The sequence below is a fragment of the Ammospiza nelsoni genome, chromosome 2 (genome assembly GCF_027579445.1).
Source record: "Ammospiza nelsoni isolate bAmmNel1 chromosome 2, bAmmNel1.pri, whole genome shotgun sequence".
NCBI lineage: Eukaryota > Metazoa > Chordata > Aves > Passeriformes > Passerellidae > Ammospiza > Ammospiza nelsoni.
Genome location: NC_080634.1, coordinates 57,942,758 through 57,962,755, shown reverse-complemented (window position 1 = coordinate 57,962,755; position 19,998 = coordinate 57,942,758). Strand labels below are relative to the sequence as shown.

At 42.6% G+C, this 19,998-nt stretch overlaps 1 protein-coding gene across 2 annotated transcripts in view; it reads right to left on the bottom strand.

Annotated features, from left to right (window-relative positions):
• The window catches only part of LCP1 (lymphocyte cytosolic protein 1), a 30,526-nt gene extending 14,337 nt beyond the window's left edge, over positions 1-16,189 (bottom strand). The window contains exons 1-6 of one of the 2 annotated variants that reach the window (XM_059466249.1): positions 15,993-16,189; positions 6,513-6,602; positions 4,475-4,626; positions 3,654-3,783; positions 2,551-2,683; positions 1,878-1,959 (exon numbers count right to left, since the gene is read on the bottom strand). In XM_059466249.1, coding sequence (XP_059322232.1) covers positions 1,878-1,959; positions 2,551-2,683; positions 3,654-3,783; positions 4,475-4,626; positions 6,513-6,579 — 564 coding nt within the window. In that variant the 5' untranslated portion in view covers positions 6,580-6,602; positions 15,993-16,189. Of the gene's footprint in view, positions 1-1,877; positions 1,960-2,550; positions 2,684-3,653; positions 3,784-4,474; positions 4,627-6,512; positions 6,603-15,688; positions 15,807-15,992 lie in introns of those variants that run through there. The other variant, XM_059466250.1, reaches the window with a different exon arrangement.
• Positions 16,190-19,998: the final 3,809 nt, after the last annotated feature.

The following is a 19,998-nucleotide window of genomic DNA, read 5'->3' as shown; positions in this document are numbered from 1 at the left end:
AAGGACAGAACCATTTCCCATGACCTGCTGGCCACAGTTCTTTTGATTCAGCCCAGAATACATGTCTGGCCACAGCAAGCAGGGGAATGCAGACTCCCCTAGGGATTTACAGACAGATTCTGGGTCTCAACACAAAGACAGAAAGGACCTCATTTTGGCAGAAGTGGCCAATGTCAGGTCACAAGGCACTGGAGCTCAGGGCATACAGCTACATTCACAGTGATGTCATGGCTCAATGCTGGTTACCCAGGCCAGGCTCTCCCCAGGTCTACTGCTCGAGCTCATGCTCAAATACAGATGTAGCTTTAGCATGGGGCAAACTCTCCTCTACTCAGTGCTGCACACGGGGAGGAGGAAAGGAGCTACAGCCCCATCAACTGGCAGATATTCCAGGCTCTCCTCTCCCTGAGCACTGCAAAAGCCCTGATACCTAAGACACAAGTAAGCTGTTGGCTGGCAGTGTTTGCAAAGAACACGCTGTCCCAGGAATCAGTGTGAACAAACCTGATGAGTTTTTAGCCTTACAGTTCAGACAAGGTCAGAACTGGTAATATCTGGACATTTTCTTTTTGAACTTTGGAGTATGGACTCCTGGTTTGGGAGCATGCAGAGGAAGCTGAGGGATTCAGTGATTCACAGTGACAGGCAGAAATAAAAGTGATATTTCAGGAACATTATGTTCCTTTGCCATTTCCTGTCCATTTAAAATAAAGGGAATAAGAAAATCTGATCCTCAGGTCTACCACTATACAAAAAGGTGGCTTTGTAAACAGAGGGCAAGCAAGGCAGGCAAAGAGGCCAGGAAAATATAATTTATCACACAGCTTTGCAGTTTTTCGCATGAATTTCAGCACTGCTGTCATGACAGGGAGATCTGATTAGATATAAAATGCAGAGAGAGACATAGTGTAAATTCTCATAAGCTAGAAAAATTGAACCATTTCAAATTAATTGCCTTTTCTCCAGCAGACAGCTGTAAAAGGGTTAAGTTAAAGTGGAAGCTATATTGATCAAATCATGTCTACATGTGACAGGGATTGATCTGAGCTGCATCATTAAGTTATGCTGCTGACCAAAATGATTAGAACTGAAAAATGAGGTATACAGCATAAAAATCCAATTTAATGGCTTCTGAGCTTACTTGAGTCTGGCTAATGTTCCATCAAATCAGAGTAGCTGAGGGCTAAACTGGGTTAGGTTCATATCTATTCCATATATCTATTTATACTCTGTACCAGGTAATAGATGTTGTTCATATAAAAATATCTCTTTACATACTGCTGTGTGAGAAGCACAATAAACTTTACGTAGTGAAAATTAACACCCTTTTTGTCCATTTAAAAAATCATAGATATGTGCATGTGATAGAAATAAAGGAGGGATTCAGTATTCAAGGTGAAACACTGGCTTGTAAAAGGCATGCAACAGCAATGGTCCAATTCCAGGCATGTTGCACTGGCACTTCCAGGGTCACAGTTAGTATTTTGGTGAGGACATCAGACTGCAACAAGAACAGTTGAGAGTTCAGGTCCATTGCTGTGCCTTAAAAGAGGGATTCAGCCTTCTGAGAGATACTCCAATGGCAATTGGTCACTGTATTATCTCTGTGCTCTTGCATTCATAGAGCATCTACCACAAAGCATCTAAAGCTCTGATCTGGTGAACATTATTCATTGTGTTTGGTTAGTCAGGTTGCTCATATGTGTGGAAAGAAATGTGAATATAAGTCTTTGTGTTTTTATGACATGGACCTGAGCATCTCACTGTGTCACAAACAACTTTGCCTGACTGTGTTGGGCAGAACCAGCCTTTCCTCTAAGTGATTACACAAAAGCATCCTAAGGGGAAAAGCAAAGGATTTTGCTGTGTTTAAGTACCTGTATTGTGAAGGGTGTGAGTTTCTTTTTGTTGATTGTTCTCTCATCAATGGTATCTGGCACTGAAAAGTTGATCATCTTACTGGAAATAAAAGAGAAAAAATAACAAGAAATACATTAAGCTATATGTGCACAAAATACAAGTTCTCTACATTGCAGGACAAGTCAAAGAGCTAGAGAGTTACTTGACAAAAACAGATTATCACCCTCTGCTTTTACATATATACACAGAGGCACACACTCAATACTTAAGCAATTATTTTGAGCTACACACAGATTGTACTATAGGTACAATGAGGCCAAGAATGCCACAAGGTGAAGTTGTATGAGAAGTTTATTGTGCAGAAAATGTCTGTGGAAGCACTCACTATTTTGTGCTGTTTTGTGTGAAACACCAAAAGTCCTTGGGCAAAAATAAAACCAAGCAGCTCCTCAAATTTCACTTACTTCATCTAATTGTAAGTGTCTAGAAGCAAGAAAAAATTCTCATTAAGCATGAAATATGCTTTATATTTCTGAAGATAAAAGAAGCACAAAACCCTAGCATTATCAATGCCCTGAGTCTGCAAACACTCCTGAGCTTAATGTAAATTCAGCAGGTTCACTTTGAACAGAAATGTGAGTTTTTGCAGACTCATGGCTCCCATTTGTGAGAAGGAAAGGTATCATTTACCAAAGCACTATGCCATCACCGACCGCCTGGAAGAGGTCATCTGTCTCTGGATTCATTGGCACCACGTGCTTGCAGTCAGGGTCCTTCTCAAGGGCTTTGTTAATCCAGTTGACAAAGGCATATTTTTCTTCCTCTGTGGACACAACGTCAAATCCATCAGTTTGCTGTGCAGCGCCTGTACCATCATTTTACTGACACAGGGAGAACTCCTGGGGAAGCCTTTCCCACCAGTGTGACTGATCAACAAAACCCTGCATGGAAGAGGCTCTCAGGAGACCAGCAAAGGAGCTGAGGACAGCAAAGGGCTTGAGCTGGTTAATACTCCCTCAATACCCCTTCTCACTCACTGGGGGTTGCCTGGGTCATGAGATCAGGCATATTACAGAGACTGGTAATGAAGTCCATGTGCTTCTAATGTGTGGTGCAGATGTTAAGCTCTGCAAGTGGTAATTTGTGCTTTCACTGTCATTTGAATGCAGTGTACCACTCTGCTAAACAGAAACCCCACATAACTTCAAACAATTCTATATTGCAGATTACAACCTCTTCATGTGGAATATCTAGAAAAGCCTGGCCAGGACTGGGCTCTGACAAAGAGCACTCAGAGGGTAATGGGCAGATGTGCCTGTAGCTCAGCAGGGCTGAAGCACAGCTATCCTGTACCAGCAGCTCACATGGCTCCAGTAGCTCCCAGAGGAGGTGCCCTCCAGGATGAGGATGGATGGAGCCCTTGGAAGCATCCTCTGTTCTCCCTTCCCCAGAGAGAAGGGAGAACAGAGTCCCCAACTGCTGTCCCTGCAGAAGATTGCCAAGGGTAGAACCTCCTCCCCATGGAACTGCTTCAGAGTGGGCTGTGCCCAGGAGGTAACAGCAACCAACTTTCAGCTTGGAGAAACAGGCTAGGAGAAAAGCCCTGATGGAGTTGTACCCTCCATGGGAAAAAGTCAGGAACTATCAGGTTGCAAGGAGAGTTTACAGAATGAGTGCCTGCTAAAATGCGCAGTGAAATGGGTTATCAGCAGTGGGGAGCCTCCCTGGTGAGCAGGGGCGGCAGTGGGCAGGTGTTTGTGCTGCTGCTGTCAGGGAGGGCCAGCTGCACCCACCTGAGTAGGAGTGCTGGGTGCCAGCACTGGACTGCTCCGACGTGCCACCAATGGCACAGATCCCCTCCTTCTTGTTGATCTGCTTCCGGAATGACTTGGCAACATCATCACTCTTCAGGTCTTGGAAAATCTTTCAAGCGTGAGAGAGGATTTTAGAATTTTGGAGAATTAAACCAAGCTAAAAGAGTGATCTCTTGGGCCAGGAGACACATTCTCTCTGCTTCATGAATAGGGAAGGGCAGCTTGAGTATTTTCAGTGGGTTTCTGGGTATAATCTGTGTATCATCTGCTAGGGTACAAAAGGATTCAACTCAGCTTTTATGCTTTCAAATCAGGGAACAAAGATCAGTTAGGTAATAAAAATGTTACTTTGGAGCACAGCAGTTTGGGTGTGAAGAAAGAGCAAGGAAAAATCTATTTCTCCATCCCAAGGGAAATTCCACTTTTTTAGAATTTGCTTTTGACCCAGTTCAGACCAGAAAAATAAGTTCTTTGATTAAAAAGTGCCCCCTGAAGATTTCAGTTTCAATCTGCTTACATTTTCTGTAATCATCTAGCCAGAACATCATCTTTTTGCAGTGTATAACTGAAAAACTGTATCTTGCTGCAGTTCAAACTAAAAGATATGACATTTATGCAATGAGCAGCTGTATTCACATAAATTGTCCAGTAAATTGCAGAATTTTTCGTTTGGTTATTTTCTGATTTCAACTTTTCCGGAGAGGAGACTCATTGGATTAATGAGGTGCCCATGAGACTCTGTGCTTGTGCCTCTGCTGTGCCCTGGGGATCACTCTGAGTGACTGAAATAAATTACTTACTGAAATAAATTCATCAAAACTGATCCTGCCATTCCCCGTGGTTGTCAGACTCTGAATGAGCTCTCTGGCTTTGTATCCTGGGAGAGGGAGATTGGCAGCCTTCAGCACCTCTGTTAAATCATTGGTATCGATGAAGCCATTCCCGCTGATATCTGCAAAGATTAAAGCAAACTTTTACATTCCACATCAGCCCAATGACATTTTCTGCACATAAAGGCTGATTTTGATCCAAGGAAAGGTACATTTTATACAAAGATTTGTTGTCTTGAAATCTGGTGTTTTCAATTGCTTTGGTGTTATTCACACTCAAGAAAGAATTACAATCCCTTTTTAATAAACAAAACCTCACAGTGATGAATTGATATGTTTAGGCATATAAATATCTTAAAGCTAGGTTTAAATGGATATAATTTCCATTCCAAAGTTTACACACTGACAAATGTGATCTATAGAGGAAGCATCCTGTCCACAGAACAGCTAAAGAAAATAAAGTTGACACAATACACATATGCACTTATCCATAGATATAATTTGTGATTTTAGCCTGTTTTCTGGATCTAATTACATCAGAAATAGGCTGGAACTGCATATGCAACTGCATTCATCCTCAAAATTAAAACTTCTGTGTTTCTCTGGGATGGTGCTAACATGAATACTCCTGCTGAGCTCCCTGCAAGTATTTGGTAGAGAAGATCACCAATACAGGGTAGTATTCGATGAGAAGATAAACAATACAGGTTCATAATCCTTTATCCTCCACTTAGTGAAAAACTCCACAGATAAAAAGTAAACTTTAGTTTATCACATGGAGAGTTTCTGTTCAAACACTGTGGTTATGACACAGATAAATATATATATAGTTATATGGTGTATATATATGTGTATATATACATGTGTATATATATATGGTTATTTATATTTGGCTTTTAAGTATCTGTGTCCTTCTTTTTCTGCAGGCTTCTTCGCCCCATCCTGGAGGCTGAGGTGATTTCAGAGCAGTGTGAGCTGACTTCCTGCATAGGAAGTTGCAATTTGAGTCACATGCTACAAAAAGACACTCAGGTCTCAGCATCAGTAGCAGGATTAACAGGGATTGCAAAGAACATCCCATCCATCTCACCATGGCATTCAACAAAAGGATCTGGACTTGGAGAGGGAAATGTCTGGGAGAGGAATGAGAGCTTCCTTCCAGCCTTTGGGGGAGCAACCAGATGTAGTGGAAGGTGTCCCAGCCATGGCTATGGGGTAGGAACTAGGTAATCTTTAAGGTCCCTTCCAAGCCAAACCATGCCAGGATTCTGTGATTTGCCTTCTCAGGGCATTGGGTGTACGGGACACTCAGAGGGACCAGATTTTTAAGATTGCCAGACTAGACTATTGTGTGCTCAGAAATCAACCTGAATCAGCAAGGACAGCTGATGAGTGCATAATCCAGTGAGGCTGATAGGAGTTAAGTGAGCTGTGAGAAGCACAGTCATTTTCTTAGAATTTGGGTAGACAGTGATGGGTCTGTGTGACTTTAAAGGAGACAGATCAAATGAGCTGTCTAAAGGTTTGGAAAGAAAACACACAGTAGAAATATGGGGCCTGAAAGGTCATTGTGAAGGGATTACAAGTTTTTAATCCATTTGCACATTTGTCCTCTCCACATTCTTCTTTCCCACAGGGAATATTCAATTTACATTAAAATAAAACATTTTTTGCCTTCCAAATAATTTGTTGTGAATAAACAATATTCTTGGGAAAATGCTTGAGAATATTTCCAACATGGTTTGCTGTACAGCTTTTGAGGGTTTTTTTTTTTTGTAAATCCTGCTGGAGCCCCAAAACCCCCTGTGCAAGAGGCCAGTGCTCTGCAGTGAGCTGATGTGGTTTCATCTGGGAGGCCTGCAGTGGCAGGAAAAGGGCTTTCTGTGGCTGATGTGTGATCAGTGCTGGAACAAACTCCATTTCCTCACAGCTGGCCAGTCAGACCATGAGAAAAGAGCTGGCCACAGGTTCACACCTCAGCAGTGCCTCTGCTGCTGGCTGCACTCACCAACTTTGCTGAAGGCCTCCCGGAGCTCTGCCATCTCCTCCTCGGAGAAGTGTGCTGCTGATGCCATCCTGACTTCTGTGAGGGGCAGGTCTGCAAGCAGAAGACACTTGTTTCATTTGGTGCTTTATGAGTTTGCAGCTGTGATGAAACAGAGAGAGGTTTTCACTTGGGTTTTCAAAGCTTTGGAGCTGCTCGCCATAGCTGCTAACCCAGCTCCTCTCTGTATCCTGAAATCAAGCGAAGGGATAAAATCCTGTGTAGATGAGACACAATTCCATGTCCCTCCTGTTGTTTTGCCAGGCCCTGCTCAAAATTACAAGAGTTTTATTTATACTAATTTAACTGGAATTAAATCCTACCTCGGCTGACTTTCATTTCTCATGGAGAAAATTGACTAAATGGTGCTGGTTCTTGTTATTCCCCCTTGGAAACTCAATTATCCAGTCATTTCTTCAGCAGTGCTGGCAGAGAAGCAGCCCTGGGTGCTTCCCAGGGCTCTGGGAGGAGCCAGAACCTCAGGGGACATTTGCACCACTTGCCTTTGGGTACCTAATGAGGAGGCTGCTCACCCTGACAAGGTGGAGGGATTGAGAGAAGCTCCTTCACAAGGTGCTCAGAGCACCAGGTCTGGCTTCCCAAAAGTCAGCTACTTCTCTCCCTGGATATGTGGGAGTTTAAGGATTTTCCTCCCAAGGTGCCTAAGTTAGTGCCTGAGGCTGTGTGGCTTTAGGAATGTGTGGCCAAAAGGAGTTTTCCTGTCTTTCCTCTCATCAAAGATATAAAACAGGAGCAAGGATTAGACTTTCACTTTACAGGCACTTTCCTTAATAACCAGGAAGGGAAAGTTCACTTTCTTTTATGGCATCACTAAATACACTGCCAGAAGATGCACATTATCCCCATCTGCCTTTTCATGCACCTACTGTCCCTTGCATATATTCATGAGGAAGCTGTTCAGGAGACAGACTATCTATTATTCTATATTTGTGAGAATGACTATAGTGTCCTATGTCTCTTTAAGTATTAATTAACCAAACAACTATTTAAATAGAATAGAATGGAAACCTGAGCTGATCCTAGGAAGTAGTTGCAGTAGATACAGTAATCAAATGAGGGGAAAAAAATCAGAAATGTGCCATTCCCAAACTAAAATTCACACTGCATAATTTAAAAAAAACCCCTAGGTTTGCAATTTGTGTAAAAACACAGAGTTATGTACAGCCTGTTTGGGCTTCAGAGTCAATGCTTTGCAGAACTCATGCATCGATTCCTTGTGTCTGTGAAAACCACTATGGACACGGCTTTGAAATAAACCAAAAGCAACTCATGTGGTTAATTCCTTGTCTGCTGCCTCCCAGTAGTATCATGCACCCTTTTCCTGTCTAATCACTGTAGTTTTAGGATGAGGACAGCAATAAAAAAATCTGTCCATTCACTCTGACCTTGATAACTAGAGAAGTGCAGCAGAATCCATGATGCCATTGCTCTTGCAGTTGGTTCTAACCACCCTACTTTCAAGGATTGCCTTCAAAAACCCCTATGACCCACTGGCAATGTGAGCTATGTATGTTAGGGTAAAGTTACATCCATAGTCTTCCCCCAGTCTGTCCTGGTATCTTTCCTGCTTCTGATTTCTCACTGCCAATCTTTTTCTGTTGTCTGCTCTGTGTTTTTACAAACTGTGAGTTAACTAAAAGGCAGCTGGACACGTGAAAATCTTACACTATCAGCCAGAAAGCCCATATTCCACTGCAAGGTCATTCTTTCTAGTCCAGTCACTTGATCAAGTAATATAATTTGTAACACAACTTTTAATAGCACGAAGACTGTTCTAGGCTTAAGAGGTAGGAAACATTACAGGCTTTTGCCTATAACATTACTTTTGCAAAGTAACCTCAAGAAAAAAGTATCACCAACATAAAATGGCATCTTCCAGCTTACATAAGAAGTTGTGACCTCTGATATGTAATTAAGTAATCTGTTAAGCACAGAGAATCCTATTAGAAGTACATATGTTTACATATGTGGACATTTATACTAATAATAATAGGATGAAGGGCTTTGCTGTAATGGCCTCTTTTGATTTCTTTATGTCAGTATTATCTACTGACATAAAGAAATCAAGGTAACTAAGGTTGTGAAGGTAACCACACTTAGGTGAGCAATCAGATTCATCACAGGTGCACACCAAGAACGAGAATTGGTTCTCCATCACCTGAGGGGTGGTTCTCCTCAGGTGACAGAAGGATGGTCACTGCCTGCTCCAACACACAACTGAGATTCTCCTACAGTTTCACCCTCACAGCACCTCTTGACTTCAGCCTGTCAGTTCCAGTATATAAATCCACTGGGTTTGCTGATTAATACCCCAATGTGGTTTCACAACACTGAGATTCAGAAAGGCACCAGAATTTTTAGATTTAAAGGCTTCAGAGTTATTCCCAACAAAAAAATCACTGTCACTTTTTAAATTGTTCAAGTAGGAAAAACAAAACATAAGGAAATCAAGTGAGTGAAAGTCCAAAGCTTTAGCAACACACAGCAAAAAAAGGAGAAAATCCTCTTTCAAAAAGTCACCTTTCAGTATTTAAAATGCTTATTTTGCTTAAATCATTAAATGGTAATATTGAGGCACAGAGAGATGTAAAATGCTTCTGGATAATAGTAGGAGAGGTCAGGCCCAATATTTTTTACTGATTTAACCAGCCAAGAGCAGAGCCACATGCTTCTAGAGTTCAACTTCTTTCAGCACTTCACCATCCCCCATGCAAACTGAAAATACTTTGGGCATCCAACAATCCTGGGTGAATAGTCCAATCACTGATAACTCACAAGGCATTCTAAGCACACAATGCACTGCTCCATTCCAAACTGTTTGCAAAATCAGTATGACCAGGCAGATGCAGAGAGAAAATGCAGAGGGTGATATAAGAGCAAAGGAGAATATGCAGATGAGCAATGATGATGAGCCATGTGAACAAGTTGAAAGAGCTCCTTTGGAGGGAACATTTGTTGAGGAGCCACCTGAGGAAGGAGCAAAGGGAAAAACAGCTGGTGAGAACCAGACAATGGCTTTGAGCAAAGTAATGTATGGCCAGAAGCAAAGAGAAAAGCTGGGCAGGGGAGAGGTTTGGCAAGACAGAAGGGAGTTTAGTATAGACTGAAGACAAACAGCTTAGCTGTCAGCACAGATGAGATATTGAAGATCAGGAGCAGCTGGGAGGAAAGATCTTGAACTTGATGTGATGGAAGATCAGTGAAAGAGATGAAGTGTCTCAGGGAGAATGAGGTGAAAGTGAGCACGTGCTTAGATGCTGAGGAGGGGAAGACACCTCCCTGGGTCAGTGCAAGAAAGGCAGTGGAACTGCCAACAAGAAATAAATGGAAGGTCATAAACATTCAGAAGGAAAATAGAAAACTCCCTGAGATAGTCTGAGATTCAGATGGCTTCAGGACGTCCGGATTACAACACTGCCTGGAAGCAATACTTCTTTCTAGTTTGGCAAGCAGCATAAACCCACTATTGCAAAAGCAAAACAAAGTTGTGTAAATACACTCTTTCCTCCCCAGAAGACTGCTGAGCTACCAGTTGGTGTAAAAAAGGGAAGACGTTCTCACCTAAGCTGCTGAGAATACAAGCAAACTGGTACCAAAAGAGCCACTAACAAAGCATTCCCTTCCCTGCCATCATTTCCAATATGTCACAGCCATGCCCTAAAGCTTCCTTGTATTTGACCTTATCCTCAGAAGAACCCATGACCACACTGATGTTTTAAGAGCTCCAATAACAAACTATTTTTGGACTGGAATATAAAGGAAGAACTAAAATAATCTTAAACCTGAACATAATTGCTAAATTGAAACACAGGGATATTGATGTTCTTCCATTTTCTTTTCAATTTTGAAGCCCTACTCAGAGGAGCTGCCTGGTTGTGCATTGCTTGGCAAAGTGTACACCCACCATGCACTATAAATAATAAATGGCAAAGCCATTAAAACCTCAAGGTTTCCAAGACTTGTATTAAATGGTTACCTTGTTTGATACTTTTCTCCACTGCTCTGGTGTTTAAGCTTTGTTGCAAGCAAGGCAATGAAAACCTTGAAGACATGAAATGGCACTTCATAGATAGACATAAAGTTGTACCTTTCCCCAAAGCAAAAAAGTACATTTCATGGAACAACATTGCCTTTCACAAACATATTTAGTTAGGAACAACTTAACTGTCAATTTTGTTTCAAGAAAGTCAAAGACATTATTAAAATTTACTCACTTTCTACCATCAGGGCTTTGCTTTGTTAAGGCACTGGTACTTTGCTAATTATATGATAATTTGTCTGGCTGTTGGAGAGGGGCATGACACATGTTCCCTGGCATATATAAATTTCCTGCTATCATCTCTTCAAACTTGCTTATTTTTTTCTGAAATATGATGAAATAAGAGGCATTGGCTGTTGCAAAACAGCTGTCAGCTGTTTCATGGGGCAATGTGAGACTGTCCCCCTGCACACACAAAGCTGCCTTTCACTTTACCAGAGCTCATAGCTCTAGCTCCTTTTCTCTTTCTTATCTCACAAGTTCAATTTCCAACATCCAGCTTTCTGTAGGGATGGGGAATACTTCCCCAGCTCTCTTCTGCAATAGACTTTCCCTCCCAGCTGACATAAAAGAGGCAGCCCCAGCAATCCTCCCCCAAGGCACAGCCTGCCCTGGATCATGCCACCAGCAGGGAGGATTCAGAGAAGAGTCCTTAGAATTGTGCAGAAACTCTTGTGACAGATCTGAAGCATCTTGAAGGCCAGAAAAGTACACGGGAAAACACGAGTTATCTCGGACATATTCAATATTTGTCCCACATTTATTGCACCTTTGCATACCTGCCTATTCCTGGTCACTCTTCAGAATACCCCTGATAGGATATTCCTCCCCAGAAATATTTCCCTCTACCTTTCTCCCAGAAGATATCACACATATGTCCATATATCCATATGCATTTTTGTTCAAATTATTTGTCTCAGCTGATTCTTACAGTGTGGAAGGCTGAGGAGGAGACAAGAGGAGATTGAGCTAGATTCTGATTCTTTCCTTCTGAAGACAAGTTTCTGCCATTTTAATTGTTACTAAAGGGTGAGAAAAAGATAAACAATACAGTAGATCTCATGTTGAAAGAAGAATCAAGGCTACAAAACTACAGCAGTGTGGCCTAGAAGTTCCTCAATTTGAAAGTTTCATCTTGTGCTCATCAGCAAAAATCTTTGACTAAAACGCAGCAGGCAAAGCCATCTTGTTGGCAATCAGCCAAACATGTTCTTTAGCATAATCCAGAATAGCTCATCTCTCAATTAAACTTCAGTCTCAGCATATTTGCTACTATCATGCTTTTCTCCTACATTTGTATTATTAGCTGTTATTTCTCTTACAGTTCTGATCAAAATAATGTACTTAGATCACCAGCAGGGTGATCTACACTGCACCCACAGCAAAATAGGATAGCAGCTTTAATGCTGAATTGAAGTGAGGTGCCAGTGATCATTTGCAGTGATAGCTCAGGGGTACCCAACCTCCTTAGACAAACAAACAATCCCATCGATGTCCTTTATCCTTGTTTGGTGTCACAGCTTCCAGGCACACAGAGTGGATTGGTTTTTTGTGACAGCTTTTTTTCTGCTCATGATGCAAGATGAAAACCAGAGTTCATATCTCTCTTCCATGCTGGTGAGGTTACTCAGACAGCTGCTCACTATGGCTGACAATATCAGCAAACACAAACACATTTGGAACCTCATGCCAATTAGACACATGTCTTACACAAGGACTTTGAAAATCATTTAAGAAGCATGAACTGCAATATTTCAAACACATGAGATGACTTTTTCATGCATAACATGAAAAAAAGTAAGTTTTTCATGTTATGCATGTTGGGCTCTGACACTTTCCCTACTGAAATAACTACAGATAAATAGAAGTCTTTTTAAAAATTTCCTCAGAGATGCTGAGCTAAATTTTGAATCCTAAAGTAGACAAAAACATCCTCTGTTAACAATGGGTAACTTGGATCCCAGTACCTTCAGTTTGGGTGGCATCTTGCTGTTTAAATCAGCATTCAAGACACCAAGAGGAGTCTTTGTGCAGATATGGCAAATACTTCCTCCCTAGTACATTACAAAGATTCATGAGTTAGCCCACAATAAATGACAATCTTCACCTCAAAGGTTTTTTAAAAGACTGGTGTCTGCAACAGCAAATCTTGCCATGTATGTAGGCACTGGGATTATTAAGATGTTGCACTTTATCTGGTTTTTTTTTCTTATACAATTTGAAAAAAAAATACCGAGAAAATACATTTATCACTGTTCAGAAGGAACACAGCAATGCCCACGAGTTATTTGTTAATGTTCCATTTCATAAAGGACCTTATTTGTCAGTGTGATGCCTCAGTCCTAAATCAAATACTGGTCAACAGTAGGGAAGGGAAGAGAAAATCCACAGGGTCTGGAAAGAGATGGAGATCTCTTTCCAATATACCACTCAGTGGCAGGGAGGGATAATCCTTCCAGAAAATTAAGACATTGAAAAAGCAGAGTTCTGAACCTATAAATACTCTCCTTATGTGTCATGTATCTATCAGATACACCCTACTAGGGAGATAGCATTTAGGTGTATATTAGTTTTCAATCAGAGTCTGTACAATTTTTCTTTAAAAAAAAATTGATCCAGTACCCTACATTTCTTGTTGAGTCACTTACCTTTCTCATCTCTTTATCAACACAGGCTAGCTGGCTTTAAAGTGAGAACATCTTTCCATAGATAAAGGAACATTTTGATTATCAAACTGACAAACAGTTTCAGTCATTCAACAGGTGTCCCATTTGGCATGGAAACCCCTGTCCCACCCAGTTCCATCTTCACTAACAAAGGTGGGAGAAGAGGAGAGCATCTGCAGGGTCTACTTTGGATATAGGTATGAGAATCTATCACAGTACAGATGGGCTGGCAGTCGGGCATAAAACCTTGAAGGGACAGATAGAATCTTCTCTTCCTATTCCTGTGTGCTTCAGCCTGAGGGTGAGGGGTCAGGTCGTGAAGTACTGACCCAAATGTGCTGAGGCAGCCTGGTAACTGATGCAAGAAAGAGAGGAGACAGCCTCTGGTTCCAGCTCATCTGCAGGAAAACAGTTCCTCTGTCCACGGAAAATATTAAAAACATGTTCCAGCTGTAAAAAAGAGGTTTTTAGATAGAAACACACATTTGCATTTGCCTGGTTCCACAAGGATTTATAAATCTGCTGCTGTCTCTCCCATGCCAGGAGTTGAATTCTGTCCTCAGTTTTGCAGGACACCTCAGTGATTCCAGCAGTGACCAGGCCCTTCCACCCACAAAATCAGACCAGGAAAAGAAAAGCACATCTGAACACAGCCCTCCTTTACAGCTGTGCTGTTGCTTGGACCCTATCCTGTGATGGTGCTGTGCTGGGAGCTGCAGTGTGCAGTGGGGAACTCAAGCAGCAACTAGAGCAGCAGAAGGCACAGCCCTCCTGCTCCCCTTTCCTCTGAAGAATGATTTGGCTTTATAGCATGGTCCCCAAGCCTGGTCACTGGATGTCCCTCTCATGCCTCTCACATGCCACCCTCCTGCTTGTTGGCACAGCCTCCATGTCCAGGACACCCTACTTGTTTCATCAAGGGGCAGGAATTTATTTTCCATCCTACAACTTTCCCCTCGGATAACTGTGGAAATGCACAGAGCATCCAACAGACTCTCCTGTACTCTGTCCTGCAGCACCTAAACACTGTTTCAGATTTTTTCCTAAATAGTTTTCATTTTGATATATATTGTACATTTTGCATCAGCATTTCACTGGAGTCTGCTGTTTTGCATGAAGGAGCTGGGTATGAAAATGAGCTTCATTTCTGAATGCACTTTACTCCCCTGATCTTCCCTGTCTCCTTCCTTCCCCTTTACTCAATCTCTTCCTAGTTCTTTCATGCTTTATAAAAAACATATGGTAATGACTTTTACAGTACGTTCTCTATCAAGATAACTCTACTTCAAGCTATACAGCTGTTTTAAACTGCTCATGACTGAAATCAGAAAGAAATGGGGTCAAAAAATTGAGAGCAAAATCCAAGACAATGTAGCGTGTGGTAGGTTCTGTGAGTAAGAGAAGAAGAGCAACACCACTAGATTTGTTTAAGTACAAACATCTTATGACCATAATAATACTCAGTCCAAGGAGACACTCTAGTCAAGCTGAGGAAGCAAATTCAAACCCAGTAAGATAACACATCCCTTTTTTGACCTTCAGCTTCTAAGCTAAGTAAATCTGGACCTTATGGTCAGGATGGAAGCAGAAATTCCCGCTCATGTTACCAGCAAGCAGGCAGGTACTTCCCAGCCCCTCCTGGCTCTGGCATTGCTTCTCAGTGGAGTTTCCCACGGTTTCCACATCTCCTGTCTACTCATGAGATCTTCCCCAGCTCAGGAGGCCAGACTGCTCCTATGGGTGGGCAAGAGGGGAGGAAGGTGAAACATGCTGGAGTTCCTCTGTGGGAGGGGTGCCAGGGTGTGATCTGCTTTTAGCAAGGTGGTCAAACCCCATCTGCTGAGCAGCCAGCTGCATTTGCTAGAGATAATCTTCACCTGACACCTGGAGCAGTATGAGATCAGTCAGCCAGCCTGGTCTGAGACGTTGGTTGCGATAAGAAAGACCTAAAGTTGCAGTGTTCAAACCAAATCCATGTGCTGAGAGAATCGCTATATGACAAAACCAGCAAGGCTACTGCTCTTACAAAGAAGATAGTTAAACCTGGAGGCTCCTGTTCACAATAGTACCACCTAAAATATCTGTAGACATTCACAACTCTCAATTCATCCAGAGTCTGAGCTGAAACCCCAAAGAAGGCAAGGGACCGGCCTGACCAGGTTCACCAGTCAAGATCCTAAAAGGCAACTATTACATTAGGACCCCCCACCATGTCACTATTTTAAAAGCAGAAGTTCCTACTGCAATCCGGCTCTAATATGAATCAGTTTTATTTATCCACTGGAAAGTAAAATTACATTTCTAAAAACCTGATATAAATGTCTTAACAGCCAGCAGATTACATTGTAAGCACTACAAGCCAAAATACATTATACTTATGAATCAGAGTTTCTCATCACTGAAATTAAAATTACCTTCTTACATGGATCCAGTCTTCAATCAAAATAATGGCTTCTTACTTTATCATGCCCTTCTAAGCCAATACCAACTCCAAGACTACCATTCTACTCAGCCAAAAGCCACTCTGCCAAATTAAATCTATCAAACACTTTCCTGAAGGTCAGTAGAAATGCTGTGCACAAGACTACTGGAAAATGCGTCATGCTAATACAGAACCTGCTGTTTTTTCATGGCAGCCACAATTTCCTGTGCAGTTAAACTGCTGGGGCTCTCAGTGAGAGCAGCCTGCCAAAAAAACACCAGATGCTGTGATCTTACCTCCTGGGCTCAAGCAGTGGGTCAGAGCAACGAAGAGCTCAGCAGTTGCAAATCCAACGGAAAGGGCAGAACTTCTGAAAGAAACCAAACGTCTTGTAGGGTGGAGGGACTGCAAAGCAGCTGTCACTGCAGACAAGGAAACTCTTCCTTTTCTGCAGCACAGCTAGGCAAGCCCAAGAGTGCAAGCCCACAACTGAGCCCAGAGAGGGAAGTGAGTGGTGACAAAACCTCATAGTGCAATAGATTTTTGTCTTTATAAGGGAATCGAAGCATGCTCTGGTCTCTACCTCTTCACCTCAGCTCTCCTCCAATAGGGCCACTGCTCCGTGAGTTTCCTCTTAGTACCGCTCTTGTTCATGGAATACAGGCACGCTCAAAACGCTTCCTCTCTTCACTGGTAAGGGTGGCTACACTTGAGGCATGGAACAGAGTGACACCTCACCCACCAGGCAGGGCTGGCTGCCAGGCCAGACTGAGGCACAGTCACCAGGCATGGAAACTCCTCAGCATTGCCACACAACCTCTGCCAATGCTGGACTGCCCTCCCTGTGAAAACTTCTTCCGTGCAAGTGCTTGGAATTTCCTTTGATGCAGCTTGTTACCTTTTCATTATCAGTGTTCATCGCCGACAAAAGGCTGGCTCCATCTTCTCTGTGAGCTCTGATTAGGGTGGTGTGGATGCCAAGATCCCTCTGAGCCTTCTCCTCTCCAGGCTGAACAAGTTGAGCCCTCTCTCCCTGTCCTCTGACCTGCTGTGCTCCATCCCAGTAACATCCTGGTGTGTCCCTACAGTTTGTCCAATCCTTTATTGAACAGGGAACACAGCCCTCCTCACACCACCTCACAACTAACACAGATTTCAAGGACACATTTCCCAATGCACTGAGGCCACGTGTAAAAGTGCTCGATGGATGCAAATATAAACCATCTTTCAAGCCCCAACAATGCAGCAGTACAGAAGGCTTATATCTGAAAACACATCATGAGAGAAAAGTTAATAATTAGTGCCACAGGGATTTTAAGAAATGTTCTGCCTTAACAGCAAGATTCTTGCCACTTTCCACAGGCCGAAGAATCATCTTTCAGATTTTTCAAAACTTCTGTTCTTTTACCTCTGAAAACAGGCAGGTGAAAACAATAACCAAACTGTAGGTCTTTAATGAAAAAGCTGTCATTCCCTTGCCCATGAGCTACATGCTGTTGTAAAGAGGTTCAAGGAAGCCCTTTCATGAACAAATCTCCATAATTAAGATCCATCCTTGAATCAGCATACTTTTGCTCTCTTCAGAGGTACGTTGAAACACTTTCCAGGCATTTTTGGTTACTCACTTCTATTGAAAAAATACTTCCTCTATAGTATTTGATAAGGTGTGCCACAGCTCCTCTTTGTTTTCCAGGATATTTTGCATGACCTTTTCCAAATCCTAAATTACTTTTGTTGGTCTCCATGATATCCCATTAAATGCTGCAATGTCTTTTTTGAGACAAGGAAGAGGGCACCAAAGGGATGTGTGCTCTAAATCTAACATCCTACTCAAACAGGAAAACTGGGGTGGGTGTTTCCTTATCAGATATATTTGCTTAACACTCTTAGCATCCTCTCTTGAGTTGTTACAGCTTATGCAGAAGGCAGGGGAGCAACTCAGAGTTTCCACCATGCTGTGTGGTATTTTATATTTACATGACCTAGACTGAGCTCAACACTGTGTTCTCAGCACTGATTCAATACCAGCACATCCCATAGGCACCAGCTGTGTTAAAGAAGCATTCAAACAAGCTTGAAAATACAAGGAGAGCAAGGATGAGATTTAAAGTATGAGGGATTTATAAGGCAGACATAAACTAAACACATGTTTGACACGTGGATCATGAATCCCTTTTTCTGCCTCATTTCAAGATCTGCTGGATTGTCCCTGTATAGCTAATGCTGTCTCACCAAATATTATTAAACCTTTTATTATTAAAATTTAGATACAACCCAAGCTGAAGTCCTGTCATAACACAGTATTTACACCCTGCCCTGCGCATCCTTGAAGTGTCACACAAATAGCAATTTTACTGGGCAGCACTGAAACACACTTCAGTGGGACAGTGCAATAGTTATCTCCTACCTGTACCTGGTTAACTTGTACCTATGTGTGGACCTCTGTGTTGTTGCTGACAATGTAGGATTCCATGATGTGTTGTTGCTGACAATGTAGGATTCCATGAGAATCATGTCTCTAAAGTAATTTCTTATACAGGGCATGATATTACTATAGTCCTGGTTTCCTAGAAGGGTGTTGAATTGTAACTCTACAATATAAAATAGCTTGCATTTTGCCATAAAGAATGCTTATGGCTAGGAACAGGCCAGCTGGTGTTAGGACAGGCTGTGCTGTGGGACTGACTTAAATGTCCATTACCATTACTGTCCCACCTCAGAAAAACAATACACTTGACCTACAGCTTCAGTCTTAGGGCCAAAATATCAATGCAACTGCTTTGAGATTTATGTGTATTAAAGGTAAAAAAAAAAAAGTAAAGGAGAGGTGGTCCTCCAATTACAGGAAAAGACACTAGGAAATATCAAAGATGATTGTCTATAAATTAAGTACCATAAATTCACATGCACTGTGTTCAATCACTTGCAGAGAGAGGACTATAGCTGTTAACAGACTATGCCCCTGAGACACAGCTGAAAAGGTCAAAACCAATCTTTTCCCTGCTGCTGTCACCACTACGCCACTTCACAAGTCTTGCCCCTTATTGTGCCTGTGCCTGAAGGGCCTTTCTTTCCAAGCGCTCTTGGCAGTGCTGACACTCCCATCCTGCTGCCTGTGCAATGCAGTCACACTTCACTGCAGATCGGCCAGACTGTGTTACCACAGGCTCCAAAGCCTTCCATGAGTTACCTGCTCCTTGCTTCCAGCCCTGAGCCAGGGCCACAGCTGAGTGACAGAGCACTTTCACTTCAGCCTCCTCGCCTGCCAAAGGCCTCTCACCTCCCTCCCCTTCACACTAGCTGCCTTGGGGAGGGCAGAAACTGTTGTCATCTTATCACAGGTGTTCCATACTGTTGTCTCCTTATCACAAAAGTTTCATATCTTCTTGGTGCTCCTTGTGGTCAGCTCCTCAGAACACTGACTCCAGTTCCCTTCTCACCCAACCACCCCACTCTTTTATAGCACTCTTCTTCTCATTGGTCACAGCTGTGGCCTGTTACAGTCAGGCCTGTTCCTAACCCTTGGTGATTGGCCCAGCTGCAACTCCTTAGGGGTAAGATTGCTTTATACACTATCTTTGTTTTCTTATCTTCTATCCCACTACAAGAAACTGCCTGTGCTCTCCTGCCACAAGGCCTGGACATTTCCTGGCAAAGTGACAACCCAAAAAGCAGGTAGGAACCAGTAATCCCACTTCCACCAAAGAATGGGAATTATATTTGAAGGATCTGGGGCATCTGCCTAAGAAGAGGTCCAGCAGCTTTGGCAGTGCTGTGTTCTGGCAGCCAGGAGCGGGTTTGCAGGGATGCCCAGCTGAGGAGGGAGCTGGGCTCTGCTGTAGCTCAGTCGTTTCCTTATGGGCACTCGGGCTGTGTATTCCTGGGTGGGCCTTTCCTGGCACATCCCCCTCTTGGTGCTCTCATTTTTAACTGCCCACTGCAATCTCCCGAGAACTTTGCCTTCCTGCAGGCTGCTTCTGCTTCAGGAAATGCCTTTCTCCAAAAGCCATTACTTTGCAAAATCACACGGATATAATGCCATGTGCTCCTCGGCCCAGCTGATTTGGTCACAGGTTGTAGGCCACGCTCTGGGGTGGGGAGTGTATGGTAGGGAGCAGAGTGGGGACTGCAGCGCAGATCTTCCAAGCTGAATGAAAGCTTCTTGTGGACCTTGCAAAGCATCTGACTAAATGCCAGCACAATTTTAAATTAACCCTTTGAGAGGAACATCCTGGTCCATGAAAAACTACGGCAAATCAAAATAATGGAAATAATTTTAAAATTATCTCCTTTTAACAAATA